Source organism: Diaphorina citri, unplaced genomic scaffold, assembly GCF_000475195.1.
Source record: "Diaphorina citri unplaced genomic scaffold, Diaci psyllid genome assembly version 1.1 scaffold330, whole genome shotgun sequence".
NCBI lineage: Eukaryota > Metazoa > Arthropoda > Insecta > Hemiptera > Psyllidae > Diaphorina > Diaphorina citri.
Window position 1 is genome coordinate 54552 of NW_007377765.1, and position 18833 is coordinate 73384.

At 34.9% G+C, this 18833-nt stretch overlaps 2 protein-coding genes across 2 annotated transcripts; one reads left to right on the top strand and one right to left on the bottom strand.

Annotated features, from left to right (window-relative positions):
* Nucleotides 1-1991: 1991 nt before the first annotated feature.
* LOC113466776 lies at nt 1992-2358 on the bottom strand. Its single transcript, XM_026822464.1, has one exon. The coding sequence runs from the start codon at nt 2291-2293 to the stop codon at nt 2108-2110; it is 186 nt and encodes a 61-aa protein (XP_026678265.1). The 5' UTR covers nt 2294-2358; the 3' UTR covers nt 1992-2107.
* An 11190-nt stretch (nt 2359-13548) lies between these two features.
* On the top strand, nt 13549-17957 carry LOC113466769 (zinc finger protein 64 homolog, isoforms 3 and 4-like). Its single transcript, XM_026822443.1, has 4 exons — nt 13549-14477; nt 15017-15287; nt 16756-17047; nt 17361-17957. The coding sequence occupies exons 1-4, from the start codon at nt 14180-14182 to the stop codon at nt 17742-17744; spliced, it is 1245 nt and encodes a 414-aa protein (XP_026678244.1). The 5' UTR covers nt 13549-14179; the 3' UTR covers nt 17745-17957.
* The last annotated feature ends 876 nt before the right edge of the window (nt 17958-18833 follow it).

Sequence of the window (18833 nt, forward strand, 5' to 3'; positions counted from 1 at the left end):
TTTGGATAAGTCCTTCTATGGGAACGGAGTGACAGACGACACCGAAGCGAATACAATAGTCCGTCCCTTATACCTTTTTATTACTATTGTAATAATAAAGGAAGGACGGGACTAAAAACACCCTTAAGACAACAAAATAAATAAGAAGAAAAAAAAAATGCATTGATGAAATCTACTTTGCTAAATACAGATTAAGCTGTGTCCACATATAATCCACCGGCCGTCGATCGACGTGGTGGTTCTATGTTGTCGAGTCAGTGTGTACGGTTCAGTCGTGGTCAACTATGTTCGGACACACCTTAATATACTATTATTCTAATATAGATAATGTACAAAGGAAAACTTTAGAAAGAAACAAAATATATACAGGGTAGACCCGGTTATATGAAAAATATTTTCCTTTTGAACGGCTTAAGATATCCATCATTCGTCTCTGCCCTATATGTATAACCATTTAGGAAATACATAGCTATATAAAACAAGTTGGCACCTGTTGAAAGTACTTGACCTCTCTGTATAATGTGAATGTCACCATAATACGTAACCATAACTAAAATCAAATCTTTTCGAAAAATCAAAATGGGGTCAGGGTAAAACACAGAATATTTGGAACACCCTGCAGAAACAAGATCATCCTAAAATTAGTCAAGTAATAGAATTGAAGTCGTGGTTTTCTGCCGAAAAATAATCCTATTTTTCTTTTACTTCAATATGCATTATGCAACTTAAATCCAGTGAGTTGGAAGTTTTTTTTTTTTTTTTTTTTTTTTTTTTTTTTTTTTTTTGAAGCAAAAAATAATGTCCAAATTATTCGGAAGTTACTCACAGTCCTGTCCCTTTCATTACCCCCCTCCCTCCCAAACCACTAGTATCATAGCGGAAAAGGTTAGAATAGAAAACAAATACCTTTGGTATTTGGAACCTTTGGTATTTGGAATATAGGACTAATGGTTGGATTTCATATGACTCTTTAAATGAACATTTTGACGACATTCATAGTTGCACAATGAACATTTATAAGGTTTATCGTCTAAATGTAACCTCAGATGTGTCTTGATGTTACCCGACATATACGTGTTGTACTCACATGCGTAGCAAACGAACTTGAAATGGAAAGCATCCGGTCTTGTCATGTGAGAGCATGATTTGCAATGTTCTATTAGATCTTTAATATCTGAAGAAATATAGCTATTACAGTGGATGCAATATTGTTGGTTTTCGTACATATCTGAAAATATATGATAAAAATGGGTGTGAACATCACACGAATTTCTATTTAAATTACATTACTGAACTATAATAATATGTAATAACAGATTTGGAAAAATTTCTACACAAAATTTAAATTTTATACCTGATTATTAAAATAATGAAATGACTTCTTACTTTGGTATATTACACTTTTTATTTTAGAACTGTCTTATGATGATTGAGCATATGCAATCTGAGAGATATTTTCTGTATGGACTTGTAATTACAAACTTTACATGAGAATGGTTTTTCACCTGTATGTTTTAAAATATGTTTCTTCAAGTTATTAGATTCATATGTAAAATAAGAACATCGGTAACAGCCATACTTGTATTTAAAGCTATCTGGTCTGACCATTGAAATACATGTTTGTGCGTGTTTTACAATAACTTCAGTAGATTTTGTCAAAGTTAAATGACAATGAACACACTGATTTATGTTTAAACTCTCCTGAACATCTGTAATGAATTCATATGGTAAAAATAGTACATACAATATCTATTTCAGGTATAACATACATATGTGGCTAAATAAATTGGTAGACATAACAAATAGAACAAGTTAAAGGAGTAAATTCAAATTGAAATTTGAAATCAAGTGACAATTTGTGTAAAGGGATAACTGGTGTCGAGTATTTTGACGTAAAAGAAAAGTTGATCTATTGATCATTAGATTCATTAGTGTTATAAGAATTTTTGACCTGAGCAGAAAAACCACTCTTACATAATGATAATAATTTGTTATTACAAAATTACAACGAGAAAAAAAAAGTAGAAAATTTTTCATCACACTCCTAAATACTAGGTACTTATATCAATTGCATATTAAATAAAAAATGTGTTTGCTAAAACATATTTTATTCTTCTGCATTTGAAGAAGTTTCTACGGTCTCCTCTGTTAATTCAGTGATGGTGACAATATTGTGAACTTCAGATAAATGATCTTCGAAATCAAGTTTGTCGAAATCTTTCTTGCATAGATAGCACGTTGTTAGAGGTTTATCAGGATCATATTCCAGTTTAATTTGGGCGTGTTTTTGCATATGTTCTTCAAAAAGTTTGACTTTTATAAACTTTTTCGAACAGTATGGACATAGAATATATTTATCATACTTTATTATTAATTATACATACATATATTACGAAAATTAAATCTTCGTTTCTGAATGTCTGATTCTGATATGAGTATTCAGATTTGAACTTTATTATTAATTATACATACATATATTACGAAAATTAAATCTTCGTTTCTGAATGTCTGATTCTGATATGAGTATTCAGATTTGAATTGTTTGTGCTCTTGTAGGTACAATATTGACATTGGTAAGGTTTCTCTCCTGTGTGCTTTCTGATGTGTTTCCGCATGTCTGTTGATAGTAGTGTATGATATTCACAGAAACAGCAAACAAACCTATAGGTAGTGTTTGGGCGCATAACAACTGAGCACCGTACAGTATGATCTAAGATAAATTCAGTTTGATTTTGTAGCATCTCCTTGCAAAAGGAACATTTCATGTAATCTGTAGGGATTATATTCAAGATAATAATAATAATAATCAAAATCATGAATTATTTGTGGTAAAACAGAGCTTTTTCACAACTTTAGTGGATATCACAGCATTACTAAATGCCTCCTTTCCAATCAATTTCTATATTTCATATTTCAATAATCTTTTTACACTGGTAATGCCGGCCGCCACTGGTTGCTACTCGATTAAAGTAGCTACTCAATAGTCCTAAAATAAAAATAATAATAAACAACAAAAAATTTACAAGTAGGGTAAAGGAATTTTAATGTTTCTATACATTATAACAAGTTAATAAATAATAATCATTTGAATTAAAATAATAACAACAAAAATAAATAATATTCTAACTTTGATCAGGTAAAATATTTTTACCTACTGTTTGTGTTCTGTTTGGATTGGTTGGAAATCAGTCCAAGAAAAGACTAGGATGAAAAATAATATTTAACTACCTATTGGCCATATTACAATAATTTACAAGAAAAATATATTACAATTCTTAGTTGCCTGTGACACAATCTTCATTAGAAAAAAAAAACAAATTTACAATTCTTTCGTTAGTTAAAATATACTAATAAAATTATATTATTACTAAGTACCTAAAACCACTACTGCTTTTTAGTTCGTCCTTCCTTTATTATTACAATAGTAATAAAAATCTGGTGTGAACATCACACGACATTCCTTATCCTATTGAATGGTGCTTATTTGGGTGTTCTGTTGTAACATTTACAATATCTCTAACCGTTTAGTCGATATGGCTTAAAACCGCCAAAAAGCGGTCGAAACCCGTCTCAAAAAGCGGTCAAAATACCGCCAACCGCAGCACCTATTTTAATCAAACGTTCTGGGTTGCATCCTTGTCACATTTGTGAACTACATACCAAATTTCAAGTCTTTAGCTTATACCGTTCCCGAGATATTGTTAAATACACCGAAAACCGCCAAAAAGCGGTAAAATGCCGCCAAGCGTTGCACCGGTCTTAACCAAAAGTTTCGTGTCGCATCCTTGTCACATTTGACAGCTGCATGCTGTAAAATGCCGCCAACCGTTGCACCGATCCTAACCAAAAGTTTCGTGTCGCATCCTTGTCACATTTGACAGCTACATACCAAATTTCAAGTCTCTTTCAAGTCTTTAGCTTATACCGTTCCCGAGATATTGTTAAATTACACCGAAAACCGCCAAAAAGCGGTAAAATGCCTAAGTGTTGCACCGGTCTTAACCAAAAGTTTCGTGTCGCATCCTTGTCACATTTGAAAGATACGTACCAAATTTCAAGTCTCTAGCTCTTACCGTTCTCGAGATATTTTGTTTACAGACAGACACACACACGGACCAATGGCTGAATTTGGATTTTGGCTCTAGGGACCTCAAAACGTGTTTTGGCACTAAAATTTGACCATCGAAAATTTGACCCGATTACATTACTTTCCTTCCTATAGGATAAGGAAAGTAAAAAGACGAGAAACTCCCGAACCATCGAAAATTTGACCCGATTACATTACTTTCCTTCCTATAGGATAAGGAAAGTAAAAAGGAATAAGGGACGGACTATCGTATTCGCTTCGGTGTCGTCTGTCTGTCTGTCACTCTGTCCCCATAGAAGGACTTATTCAAACCTGGTCAACCTATATATCAAATTAAAGGTTTTTTTTTTTACCAGGATCACGAAAATGGTGGTGCAATTTTTGTCCAGAGAACCAAAAAGGCTGGTTTTTGGGGGATTTTTTTCATATTTTCTCACACAAATGAGCTCTGATCTGGAAATTTGTCGCGACGACCTATGAACTCAAAGCGACCAGGATCACGAAAATGGTGGTGCAAATTTTGTCCAGAGAACCAAAAAGGCAAAAAACTGGTTTTTGGGGGATTTTTTTCATATTTTCTCACACAAATGAGCTTTGATCTGGAAATTTGTCGCGACGACCTATGAACTCAAAGCGAGAAAGTTTTAGATAACACTTCAGTCGTTATTTCAAGAACGGTTTTAGCGTCACCTATGTTAAGCTACGCCGAGCAAGGCCAATAAATGGATGGGTGACTTAAACCTTATATTGGGGATAAAGGAGAACGGGCTCTAGTCTTGATTTTAAATCATTACATGAAGGTAAAATCGAAAAATGAAATCAAGAATAATAATAAACTGAATATTAAACAAATTAGGTAGGCACATAGGTACTCGATTTTCTCTGATAATCACGATCGAATAAACTACAGGCTAAAAAATTCCCGGAGGGACGGGCCCTGCTTGTTTACTTTCTATTACTACAGTATAGCGAGCTATACTAGTAATGAGAGTATTGCAATCGGTCCAAATTTTAAAATTCGGGAAATGGTTGGAAATATCCGTTTTGGGATTTCCTGATGTCAAAAAAGTGGTTTTAAGCCCATGGTCTGTACGTACGTATGTACGTACTACAGGTTTAAATGGGAAAAAGTACAAAGTTTACAAAATATCTCAAAACGGTTTTTTTGTAAAGCGATGAAATTTGGTATGATATCCCGCTATGGTCCAAGGACGCGACTGTAACAATTTGTAAAAATCGGATAATCAGCCATCCAGATATTAACCATAGTAATTGTTACTTAACCCTGAACGGTTTTTTTGTAAAGCGATGAAATTTGGTATGATATCCCGGTATGGTCCAAGGACGCGACTGTAACAATTTGTAAAAATCGGATAATCAGCCATCCAGATATTAACCATAGTAATTGTTACTTAACCCTCATTTCGTGGAACTTCGTGGAAAAGGTTTTACGTATATACAAAATATCTCAAGAACAGTTTGTAGTAAAACGATGAAATTTGGTATGGTCCAAGGACGCGACTGTAACAATTTGGTAAAGATCGGACACTCGGACAGTCACTCATCCAGATATCAACCAAAGTCAATGTTCCTTCGAACTTCGAGAAAAAAAAAATCCAATTTTTTTCATACTTTATATGATTCCTTATTACACGGGGAGTATTTTAGGTCAATGTTGCTTAAAAAAAAAGTTCAATTTTTGGACACTTTTAAAATGATCCCTCATTACATGGGGAGTATTTTAAGATAGGAAATTTTCGACCAAAAATTGGCCACCGTAGGCGGCCTATTTCTGGACTTAAATTAAAATAAAACAAAGTTCAATTTTTGGACACTTTAAAAATGATCCCTTATTACATGGGGAGTATTTTGAGATATAAAATTTTCCACCGAAAATCGGCCGCCTTAGGCAGTTCGGGACAAAAAGTTTTTACATTTTTTTTTTTTTTTTTCCAAATACGTATTCTGCAAATGTAATAGAAAGTCGCGTGATGTTCACACCAGATTTTTTTTTTTTCCACAATAAAAACAATGGTCATTCAAAGTTATTATAGAATGTAAACCACTTAGATACCTACGTAACAATACTAAAATGTATCTACACTTTGTTCATAAAGTCCTAGGCCATCCATGTACCTTTTTTACTGTTCAACTAAGGAAGTGGAAATATTGCATGCGGCCCTTGATTGTGGTAAAGAATTTTGGAAGGTACACAAAACTTAGAAGGGTCCCCCAGAGGGGTCAACTTTCACATCTCAAGAGAACCCCCAACTTCCCATATCAGAGAAATAACATGGCAAATTTAAATTTTAAAAATTCAAGGTCTTGCAGTTGGTGTGTTAAAATTTAGGGGTTCTCTTTAAGATTTCAAAGTTGACCAAAGGAGTGTCCCTAGGGCGCCCTTCCAAATTTCGAGAACCTCCCAAAATTCTTTATAATATTCAAGGTCTGCATGCAAAACTTTCTGGGTGGCCTGGGACCTTATGAACACAGTGTATAAATGGGTAAAAATTCCACAAGGATGTTTTCCAAGCAGTTTTTTCATCTGCAAATTAATTTGTAGATCTGCTCATAATATAGTACTCTCAATGATTGTTAATCAGATTAATAATATGTTGTTGTTTACCAATGCAAAACATAATCCCAAAAGGTTAAATTTTAGCTTTAATTTAATACTGGGTGGATGGGAAATAGAATAGAATAGAATAGAATAGAATATACCTTGTTTATCCTGCCAGAATGAGACTGAAAAGTCCCTTTACTCCCGCAGGTCTAAACAAGGTCTTATATATTTCATAGGTATAGTTTAAACATATGTAAACAAAAAGTCATTGAATTTATTAAACATTTTCAGCAATGTCATTAGCCATGTAGCATAGCAGAGGAATGCTGATTTTCTACTTTAAAATGGAGGAAAAATAAATTTAAAAACAAAACCACTTGTGAAATTGTTACGATTTGAGACTTCGCCCCTGTTTTGTAAAGCAAATATTCAGCAGTTCTGATCCCCTTAATAATACTTTGTTAAATTTTTGTCTGTCTGATAATTATATTATCGAGCAGTAAATAATTTATAATAATGCAAGCTAAACTGGATGGGAAATGCCGAAGGAGCAGCCGAGCCGTCCATCTAAAATTCAAAAGTTTAGGAATTCCCATTTATAGAATCAAATCTGGCAGAAAACTTTCAGAGTAGCACAATCCTCCTAAATCTACCCCCCCCCCTGCAGTAAATAATTTATAATAATGCAAGATAAACTGGATGGGAAAAGCCGAAGGAGCAGCCGAGCCGTCCATCTAAAATTCCAAAAGTTTAGGAATTCCCATTTATAGAATCAAATCTGGCAGAAAACTTTCAGAGTAGCACAATCCTCCTAAATCTACCCCCCCCCCTTCCCCATTTGTAAAATGATAAAATATTTGATCTTCTGTTTACTTGTCGACTGCTAACTTACTAATAAAATTATTCTCATCCGCATAAAACTAAACATGAATAACTTCTGATATGTGATATGTTTTGTACTTTATTTGACAGCAAGTTTATAAAAGAAATAAGTATTAGTAATGAAAATTTCCTGACGAGAAACGATTACAACTAGGTACAATAATCTTTCTTATATTATAAGAACGAGATCCATTCACACACTGATCACTCTATCTCCAGAACCACAACACCTAGAAAGCTGAAATTTGGTAGAAACAAATTTCCTGACGAGAAACAATTACAACTAGGTACAATAATCTTTCTTATCTTATATTATAAGAACGAGATCCATTCACACACTGATCACTCTATCTCCAGAACCGCAACACCTAGAAAGCTGAAATTTGGTAGAAATATTCCTTTTATGGTCTAGGTGTGCAATAAGAAGGGATTTTGCGAAAATCTAAACCGATCCTGAGATATGATCAATTTTTGATCGCTAAAATCACCATAAGAAATACACAGAGTGCAGAGACTGCGGGAGAGAAAACTTTTCCTCGCTCGCCTAATATTTGAGTTTCGTTTATGTTTTTAGTTTGATAAATACAAGTTCGGCCATGCCTTTTCCACAAGTTTGGCCATGCCTCAAGTTCGGCCATGCCTTTTCCACAAGTTTGGCCATGCCTCAAGTTCGGCCATGCCTTTTCCACAAGTTTGGCCATGCCTCAAGTTCGGCCATGCCTTTTCCACAAGTTTGGCCATGCCTCAAGTTCGGCCATGCCTTTTCCACAAGTTTGGCCATGCCTCAAGTTCGGCCATGCCTTTTCCACAAGTTTGGCCATGCCTCAAGTTCGGCCATGCCTTTTCCACAAGTTTGGCCATGCCTCGGGATGAACTAGCGGGATTCCGGAGCGAAGCGACGGAATTCAGCTAGTAACAAAATAAAAACCACACACAAAAACACCCGAAAATCACTCAAAAAACCAATAAGAATTCTGGAATCACAATAAATACAAATAACAGAAGATTAGGTTAAATATCTTTTTACCTTTTGCTATAGAAAGAAAAAAAAGGTTGTAGTTTTCGCCATTTTTGACACAAAAAAATACCCACTACACATTTTAGTGAATTTGTGAACAAAAAACTATCATTCACCACCCCTCCCCACAACATTTAAGACGTAATGGACACTCGTTTCCTGACATTCATCTCACATGTGAATTTATTGCAGTGTTAGGGGCGTTGTCATGGAAACCCTGAACTAAAACTGACCATAACATGAACGTGTGTGGGTAAACAATTGGGGAAAATGTCTCTAGACATAGGCATTAGACGTGGGTTAGTTGAAGGGAGGGTGTGGTCTCCCTTGTATTGTGTCATTGGAAAGATTTTGTACGACTTCTCACAACTACTATTGTCTGGACAAGAAAGACATGTTAAGGTAGAATAGAACAGTCTACGCTCATGGGATGTCACGTGACGTGATGTATTTCCACTTCAACTCTCATTTTGATCCTTAAAGTCCCGTCAATTGCGATGTGGCTGTATTATTTTGTCATAATATTTGCACGTTTTGAGGGAGCTTTGTACCTATTTATACCTACCTAAGGACTATCTACTTTACCTACCTAATATCTACTTTACCTAAGGACATTGAATTTTTAATGTTAAGTACGGAGTGCAAGTGATCAAGTCATTATTGGCTTCAAATCTGGTATGGTGATTTTGTCACATCCACCAATTTAAAATCAATGCCTACAACCTTGATGTGATTTTGTCACATCCACCAATTTAAAATCAAGGCCTACAACCTTGATGTGATTTTGTCACATCCACCAATTTAAAATCAATGCCTACAACCTTGATGTGATTTTGTCACATCCACCAATTTAAAATCAAGGCCTACAACCTTGATGTGATTTTGTCACATCCACCAATTTAAAATCAAGGCCTACTTACAGGTGAGTTATTTTTTGACGATAACGATGATAATAATAATAATAATAATCATCAAGATGTCATCAACTAAGGAGCATTTTAGTGAAGAAAAACTGTAGTCGGGTTCATTTTGTTTCTTTGACACAGTGTATTGAATGAATATACATAATAAATAATGGTTACTAGTGGTTGACTCGTCCTTTGTACGGGACCACCACACACACACATCCACCACACACACCATCCACCACGCACACACCACACAAACACACACACCCATCACACCCACCACAACACACACACACGGTCGCGCTACGCGCTCCCTGACATATCCCACAGAGCAGCATAATAGGCATAACTTTGAACCGCCGCCATTTTGAATCAGGATCAAATGTGACAGTTTTAAGTAGCCTATGTCACCCCGAGTACTGTTCTTAACAACCACAAAAAATTTCATCAAAATCGGTCGAACCGTTTTCTCGTGAAAAGAGGAGAACCAAAGGTCTATTTAGCGTGACAGACAGACATACACACATACAGAAATTTTTCTAATGTGATTTTTGGAATCGTGGATGCATAAGGAGTAAGAATTACTAAAAATTTCACGATTCTAAGCAATGTCCAGACAAATTTACAATTTTATTTATATAGATTGGTGAATTAGATTTGGTAAATTAGAATCAAATAATAAAGTATCTGAAAAGAATTACTTTGAATGCTAACTTCTATCTGATTAGTTTTAAGGGACAAGGATATAGCTCGTAACTCGTAATAAATAGATAGATATGGCTAGTAAAAATACAAAAATACTATTCAAGGATGCTCCAGTGCCTCTGCCTTGTAAGCGCTAGGCCGCGGGTTCGATTCCCGCCCGGGGCGGATTTTATCCTGATGGGATAATGTTCGTTCTCGGAATCCAATATTCAAGAGTTAATCTTTTTTTAATAAATTAAAAAGGGACCAATTTTACAAAATTAATCAAAACAAAATAATTTATCAGCATTTTCAGCAGACACGAAAAATTGGGAATGCAGACTAGGCCTTAATTTTCTGATCTCACCACTTTTATAGGCCGACATTTTTGGATAGGAACTTGGCCTTTTTTTTCCACATTTGTGTTTTTGTGGGGGATCTCGTTGTTGTTGTTGTTGTTGTTGTTGTTGTTGTTGTTGTTGTTGTTGTTGTTGTTGTTGTTGGTGGTGTAATTGTTGTTAGTGAAATATCTTTTTGATACCTAACTAAGACTTTAGTAGTTTGGTCATTAAAAATCTGGTGTGAACATGTGGTGGTGGTGTAATTGTTGTTAGTGAAATATCTTTTTGATACCTAACTAAGACTTTAGTAGTTTGGTCATTAAAAATCTGGTGTGAACATCACACGACTTTCCTCATCCTATTGAATGATGCTTATTTTGGGTGTTCTTGTTCGTATAGCCAAACTTTTACAATATCTCTAACCGTTTAGTCGGTAGAGCAAAAAACCCCAAAAAGCGGTCAATATACCGCCAACCGCAGCACCTATCTCAACCAAACGATTTGAGTTACATCCTTGTCACATTTGTAAACTACATACCAAATTTCAAGTCTCTAGCTCATACCGTTCCCGATATATTGTTAAAGTACACCGAAAACCGCCAAAAAGCGGTAAAATGCCGCCAACCATTGCACCGATTTTAACCAAAAGTTTCGTGTCGCATCCTTGTCACATCTGACATCTACATACCAAATTTCAAGTCTCTAGCTCATATACCGTTCCCGATATATTGTTAAAGTACACCGAAAACCGCCAAAAAGCGGTAAAATGCCGCCAACCGTTGCACCGATTTTAACCAAAAGTTTCGTTTCGCATCCTTGTCACATCTGACATCTACATACCAAATTTCAAGTCTCTAGCTCATACCGTTCCTGATATATTGTTAAAGTACACCGAAAACCGCCAAAAAGCGGTAAAATGCCGCCAACCGTTGCACCGATTTTAACCAAAAGTTTCGTGTCGCATCCTTGTCACATCTGACATCTACATACCAAATTTCAGGTCTCTAGCTCTTACCGTTCTCGAGATATTTTGTTTACAGACAGACAGACACACACACAGACGCTCTAGGGACCTCAAAACGTGTTTTGGCACTAAAAACTGACCATCGAAATTTTGACCCGATTACATTACTTTCCTTCCTATAGGATTTCTTTTTACTTTCCTTATCCTATAATAAGGATACTAATGTATTAAAGCATGGAACAAAGTTGCTCCAAGTTATGGTTAAGTCGATCATTGTTTCTTCATGACAAATTGACAATTTTGTCCCATATTTTACCTTCCTTATCCTAATATTATTTTACCTATAAGAAAGTATTGTTTCCGGTCCGATTTTTCACATAGGGAAAAGGATATGGTCAAGGAAGAAAAAATAATAATAATAATAATAAAATAAAATAAAAAACAAAACAAAACAAATCTATCGCATTTACTATTTACAGGTGTTAACAAAATCTTACCTAGGCCTGTGTGTTTCACGAAAACTGCTCAAAATATCAGAAAAGCCAAATCAATAATTTTAGGGGACATTTAAACGGAAATAATTTTGGTCACGACCGGTCATTTAAGCTATGTGTGGAGTAGGTACTGTGGAGGCCAACTTCAAATCATTAATAAGACCCCCCCCCACCTTAATTTTCAACCTTCTCTCAATTTCAACTTGGCAATGTTTTCCTTTTATTTTCATGTTAATAATAGGTAGGTACCGTATTTAGGTATTAATTTGAGAAGGAAAAACATTGCCAAGTTGAAATTGAGAGAAGGTTGAAGGAATTGAGATTCAGCATTTTCAGCAGATATGAAAAAATTGGGAATGCAGACTTGGCCTTAACTTTCTGATCTCACCACTTTTATAGGCCGACATTTTTGGATAGGAACTTGGCCTTTTTTTCACATTTGTGTTTTTGCGGGGGATCATACCTACTCGTACAACAAAAAATAATATAATATTTGATAATGCCGATATTAAAAGAAATATGATTGTTCTGGAACTGAAAATAGGCGGATATGGATGTTGAAATTCAGCTTGGCATTAAAATTATCTTCAAACTTTTTGGGTAGGTATACCTCTTCCATTGTCGACGATTTGTCAACATATTCGTATATTGGTGATAGCTCATTGGAAAATATTCTTCATAATTATCTTCTTCTTTTTTCCTCTACAGTCCTTTTTTTCACTTCTTATAATATTTTTCTGTCTATTTTTTTATTCATATATTTTATTTTCTTCGCAACCTCCGTGGCCGAGTGGGTATCACACTAGGCTTGCACGCAGGAGGTCCGGGTTCGATTCCCGGCGGGGCCGAGGTTTTTTCGGCTCTGTGCTTGGAGTATCGGGGTGCACTCAGCCTCGGGAGGACAATTGAGTAGCCACTTTAATCGAGTAGCGACTAGTGGCGGCATTACAAGTCGAAGACACAAGCAATATTAAATATGATGATTGAGTAAATGAAAGACTTGTAATACTGTGTTACCCACAAAGTTGTGAGAAAGCTCTCTGCTTTACCACAAAGATACCATGATTTGATTTGATATTTTATTTTCATTCAAATCATTTACATAAATTTACCTCTCTCTTCCTTTGTCTCGTGTGTGATTTATTTTCCAGTTTGCCAGTATTGCAAGGAGTATTTACAGTACGACACGGAGTATATCCTGAACCATTGTAAATCCTGTTCTGACGTGAGAAGATTAGAGAGGATCGATACGTATGTTTGCTACTCCTGTGATTATCGCGCATACCATAGAGGTCATATGAGATATCATATCATAGCAAAACATATTGGATTAAAAGAATTTTCTTGTCCACATTGTCCTAACAGACTTACCTCTTCATCTTCCTTGAAGAGTCACATTAAAACTCACACGAGAGAGAAATCATATAAATGTAGCTATTGTAACCATACTACCGCTAGAAGATACAGTCTAAAGTTACATGTTGTTAATAAACACAGTGTAGAGCTGCAACCATTCACGAGCCAACACATTTTGGTAAAATAATTTCACAGTGTCTAATAAATAATAATTGATTTTATTGTTCCCGTTGAAACTTTTTTCTGACTGCCTCTGTGGTGGTCAAGACGATCTCCTGGTAAACATTAGATCGGGCGGGGCGTGAATTCAGTCCCAGCCCAGGTATGGAACTTTGTACTCATTATAATTTCTGATTTGAATTTTTTCTAATACTATATAGATTTCTTATTTGGATTCTCTACTGCAATTTATATCTACATGTAGAATTGTAGATAAATAGATGTTTATATTACATGTAAATGTAGTCCCTTTAGCTGAAGTGTATAAAGTAGTATCGCTTTATTGATGATTTAATTTATATAATTTAAACCTACTCTGAGTGTGGTGAAATGTGCATAATTATGTGTAGTATGTACCTATTTTGTTTAAATTCCAGCAACTTGATATTAAATATTTGAAATAATTTTAATTTTCTTTTGTGTCTGTCTTCTTATAATGTTAACCAAATTTCTCCCGTCTTCTTATAATGTTTCGAAAATTTAAGTAATATACATATTATTATGTGATTTTTAGACTCGAATTTTCGTGTTACTTCTTTCTTGCTTTTTTCAATTTCTGTTGGTCACAAGTTTTCTAATAGAATTATATATCCACCTCTTTCTCTAGATAGTAGGTGCAGAAAGTGCAAGTATTGCTATGCTGAATTACACACTGCTAGAGAAATGTTCCTGCACTGTAAACAATGTGAGTGTATTCGAAGACCAGACGTGTCATACAACTACGTCTGTTACGTTTGTAACTATCACACACACAACAGTAGCCACATGAAAAGACATTTGAATATACACACGGGAGAGAAACCATTCAAATGTTACTATTGTGGATATAAAACAAACCAATCGACTCAGCTTAAAGTACACATTAGGAAACACACAGGCGAGAAACCATATACTTGTAATTTTTGTAATTACTGTAGTACGACCAGTTCCGACATAAAGAGACACATATTGGCCAGACATTCCTAAAAAAATCCCTCGTGTATAATATATCTACATGTTCCTTTTTAGTCACTACGCTAGTCCTTAGACAAATAACCACAGGCAATTTTTACTTTCTATTATATCATGTATCTATGTACAAATAATATGGGACCGATACAATGCAATGAGAAAGTGTGGAAATCGGTCCAAAATTTCAGAATGAGTATCGTGTGATGTTCACACATTTTTTTTTTTTTTTTTTTTTTTTTTTTTTTTAATAATAATTGATTTTATTGTTATCATTAATATTTGTTACTCTTTCTGTAAAAAATAAATAGCCAAGCAAAAAAAAAGTTAGTATGAAGTTCTCATTTAATCCATAAATCTATATCGAGCATACAACTTGAAGTTTTTCCCTCTCTTCTTCTTCATTGCTGGACAATGATGCCCTAACTTGCGGTATTTATGTTTCATCTTGGATGTCTTTTTAAGTAGGTAGAAATTATTTTTCTTCTTCATGGTACAAAACAGAAGCTAAAGAAAGCTAATTAGCCCCCAATATTTTCGCTCTGTTTTCAGATATTGTCTTCTGCAAGCATTGCGAGTTTGCTTGTCTACGAAAAACTGAAATGATAGTCGAGCACACCCGAACCTGTATGTGCTTGGCCGAACACAAGACGAGATTCCTTTGCTTCTTTTGTTCCTACTCGACCGATGTGTGTACCAACATTCGCCGACACACTCGCACGCACGTAGGAGAGAAACCTTTTAAATGTACGTTGTGCGCGTTTCTCACCAACGATCCGACTTCGTTGAAAAGACACGTTCTCATCAAGCATACTATTTTTCAGTAATTAATACTAATACCTTCAGTAGGTAATCTCACATTTATCTACATCTACATACCTACCTACTAGGTAGGTATGTAGCCTTCAGTAGGTAATCTCACATTTATCTACATCTACATACCTACCTACCTACTAGGTATGTAAGTTTATCGAAAGATGAAAATTCTAGTCAGTCGAGTTTGTGTCAATTTTTAGAAAGTTATATTTATGGATGTACTTCTTCTAAAAGAGAGTTACACGATGCCCAACATGCATCCGAAGTTGTGTACCAACTAAGTTTATTGTTGAATAAGGATCGTTATCATTTCAATTATTTATCCAAATGAAAATTTCACTATTTTCTCGCCTCATTTAGCTTTAGTAGGCGTTCACAACGGATAACTAACCATCAACCATAGCCTAGTCCCGACCCAAGAGAAAATAACGAACTATGGTAATGAATAGAAGCGTCCTCAACGGAGTCTTGGCCGTAGTACCGACCCTTGCCGAAAATTTGGAAATTGAGTCTAGTATGTATTTTTTTCGTTTTCTGCGATGGTCGGTGGTTTTGTATACATTTTTGATAACATTCTAACCTCTTTTTATTTTATTTTATTATTATTATTTTTTTTTTTCAAGTGTATCTTAATAAGCAGGAGGTTACAGGCTCCATTGTGGACACTGTTGCGAGGGTTGATGGTTAATGGTCTAGACTACGGTCAATGGTCCATGGTTGCCGTTGTGGACGCGCACTTACTGTTTGATCACAACATCGTCTTGATAAGGTAATCTAGTCACATACCGTATTCTAGTCATTTCTTTGCAAATAAATTTCACTACTATGTATAGAATCGTAAAATCACGCATTAATTTAAGTTTTCTTTACGTTTGTTATTTATTATTATTATTATTATTATTATTATTATTATTATTAATGTAATGTAGTATGTATAATTTAACAAGAGAGTATTGGAATGAGTCTAAATTTTAAAAACTGGGAAATGGGTAAATAATTAAATATATATTTGATTTGATTATACATATGTACTGTGCATTAGAAAATCAACGAAAAAATTAGAATCATTAGAAAATTTGCATAGTTTGTAAATCGGAAACCCTTAGTTATGATGATTCATATCAAAGGCCTCAATAAACAAAGTACTTTGGTACAAGTTTGAGCTCTATCCGAAAACTTGGGGCGGAATTATGGCTAATGGCCTCCCTGTGGCAAACTATGCGATTTTACTTATTCTAAAAAAAAAAAAAAAAAAAAAAAAAAAAAAAAAAAAAAAAAACCCCAAAAAAAAAGTAATAATGTACTGAAGCCTTTATTGCACTGACGACTGTTTATATTTTTTTAACAACAATAAAATACAACTATTAGTAGCATTTACCTAACTATAACACAATATAACACATCCGCAATCTAAGAAAAGTGACAAGACTACAAAGATCCTCTAAAAGCTTGTTGTTCTTGGAATGCGCACTATAAGCTTATCAATTTGTTGCAGATTTGACACATTGTCAATATTGTTCTCTTGATTTGACGCTTCTTTCTGCAGATTTTATCCTAGACCATTGTAAAACCTGCGAGTCCGTTTTGAGGCCAGATAAGTCCTACTATTATATCTGCTATGCTTGTTCTTATCACTCGTATAAAAAGACTGAAATGATGAGACATATTAGAATTCATACGGGGGAGAAGCCTTTTCAATGTCCACATTGTGATCACAAGTCTTCTAGGAAATCTAGTGTCCAGCTTCATATCCAACTTAAACATTCCTGAAGGAAAATGAAATACATACCTAGGTATACTTATTATTTTCTTTATTTATTTTGAATTGTGTAGATGAAATTGAGCTTATTTAAAAATAATAAATAATTCGCAGAAAAATCTAGTCAGCAAATATTCTGTTCATAATAAAATATACATTATCTCAAGAGATTGTGTATATGAGCTTCTATAAAATAAAAAAAAAACTCCTTTTTCTTCCTCTTTTCTATTAAAAGTATATATATGTAGGCCTTTGTTTATTCCGTTCGTAGGTACCTATCGTGTTGTGCGATAGGTATTTACTAGATAATTATTATAAATTTTTCGTTCTTTATTTCTTACAGGGTTTGTGCTATGCCAGTACTGTGGAGATGCCATTACCAAAAATACTAGCATTCTTTTAGGTCATTGTAGGTCATGTGAAGGAGTATTAAGACTGGACAAGTCCTATTATTATGTATGTTACATATGTCCGTATCATACAGCTCTCTACAGCAACATGAAGAGACATATTTCCGCCCATTGTGGCGATAAATTTCTCAAGTGCTCTCAGTGTTCTTATGCGTGTAGTAACTATACTCATATGAAACGACACTCTTTGAAACATTCGAACGCAAAACCTCATAAATGTTCATTTTGTGATTTTAGAAGTACTAGAAATGATGTTCTTAAAATTCATCTCCACAAGAAGCATAACATATTTTAGAAGAATCAAATCACGCCAAAACTTGGAGGGAAAAAAAATATATAAACAATCAAATTCTTTTCCCGAATCTTACTGAAATAAGATTTAGATCAGTTAGAGTCTAAATGATCTAAATCTTGGTTTTAGACTTTTTTTTAAAAAAAAGATGAGTGTTCCACCGCCGTTTTTATTTCGTAGCAATGGAACAACTGCTACATTAGACGCTTGTGGCCTGTGTCGTAGGATGCCCATCCCGTAGTATGCCTCTCATCAGATGGGCGAGAAGAGACACAATACTTCCCATTTAGGTGCTGGGTCAACACGAGAACACCAGAAAGTAACCCGTTGAAATATTTGCAATCGAAAAACGAGTACAAACTTTTGTCGATGGTGGGATTCGAACCCGGGACCTTCTGCATGGCAAGCAAGCACGTTACCACTGGACCAACCGTGCCCCCCGATATTACCGATATTATTTATTTGCCGATATTACCTACACACTATCCCCAATTTCAGTTACACCCTGTATTGTATCGTTTACGCTGCATGTTCCTACAGCGAGTAGCTTTGATAATATGAAATACAGTACCAATAAACAACTTGGCCATCACCAGAAGAATTATAACCTCTTGGTGAGGTCAGGATGGTGCGCCAGTGCAGGAGATAAAAAAAGTTTGTACTCGTTTTTCGATTGCAAATATTTCAACGGGTTACTTTCTGGTGTTCTCGTGTTGACCCAGCACCTAAATGGGAAGTATTGTGTCTCTTCTCGCCCATCTGATGAGAGGCATACTACGGGATGGGCATGCTACGACACAGGCCACAAGCATGTCTAATGTAGCAGTTGTATGCCATTGTCTACTGAAATAAAAACGGCGAAGGAACACTCATCTGATTTTTCAAAAAAAAGTAAAACCAAGATACACATTTAGTCAAGATCCAAATCTTAGTGCAATATCAATCGAGAAAAGAATTTGATTCATAATTATTTTCACTCCAAGTGGCGTGATTTGATCCAAAGTATTTATACTTCTTGTGATGAATTAAGAACATCATTCTAGTACTTAAGTACATAATGAACATGTATCGAGGTTTTAAACTTCGAACTGT

Excerpts from the sequence above, each read along its gene's own strand:
- LOC113466769 (XM_026822443.1), top strand. The coding sequence starts at position 14,180 with ATGTTCCTGCACTGTAAACAATGTGAGTGTATTCGAAGACCAGACGTG. Across the intron at positions 14,478-15,016 it reads ACACATATTGGCCAGACATT|ATATTGTCTTCTGCAAGCAT; the intron begins CCTAAAAAAATC and ends CTCTGTTTTCAG. Across the intron at positions 15,288-16,755 it reads ATCAAGCATACTATTTTTCA|AGCTTATCAATTTGTTGCAG; the intron begins GTAATTAATACT and ends ATGCGCACTATA.
- LOC113466776 (XM_026822464.1), bottom strand. The coding sequence starts at position 2,293 with ATGCAAAAACACGCCCAAATTAAACTGGAATATGATCCTGATAAACCT.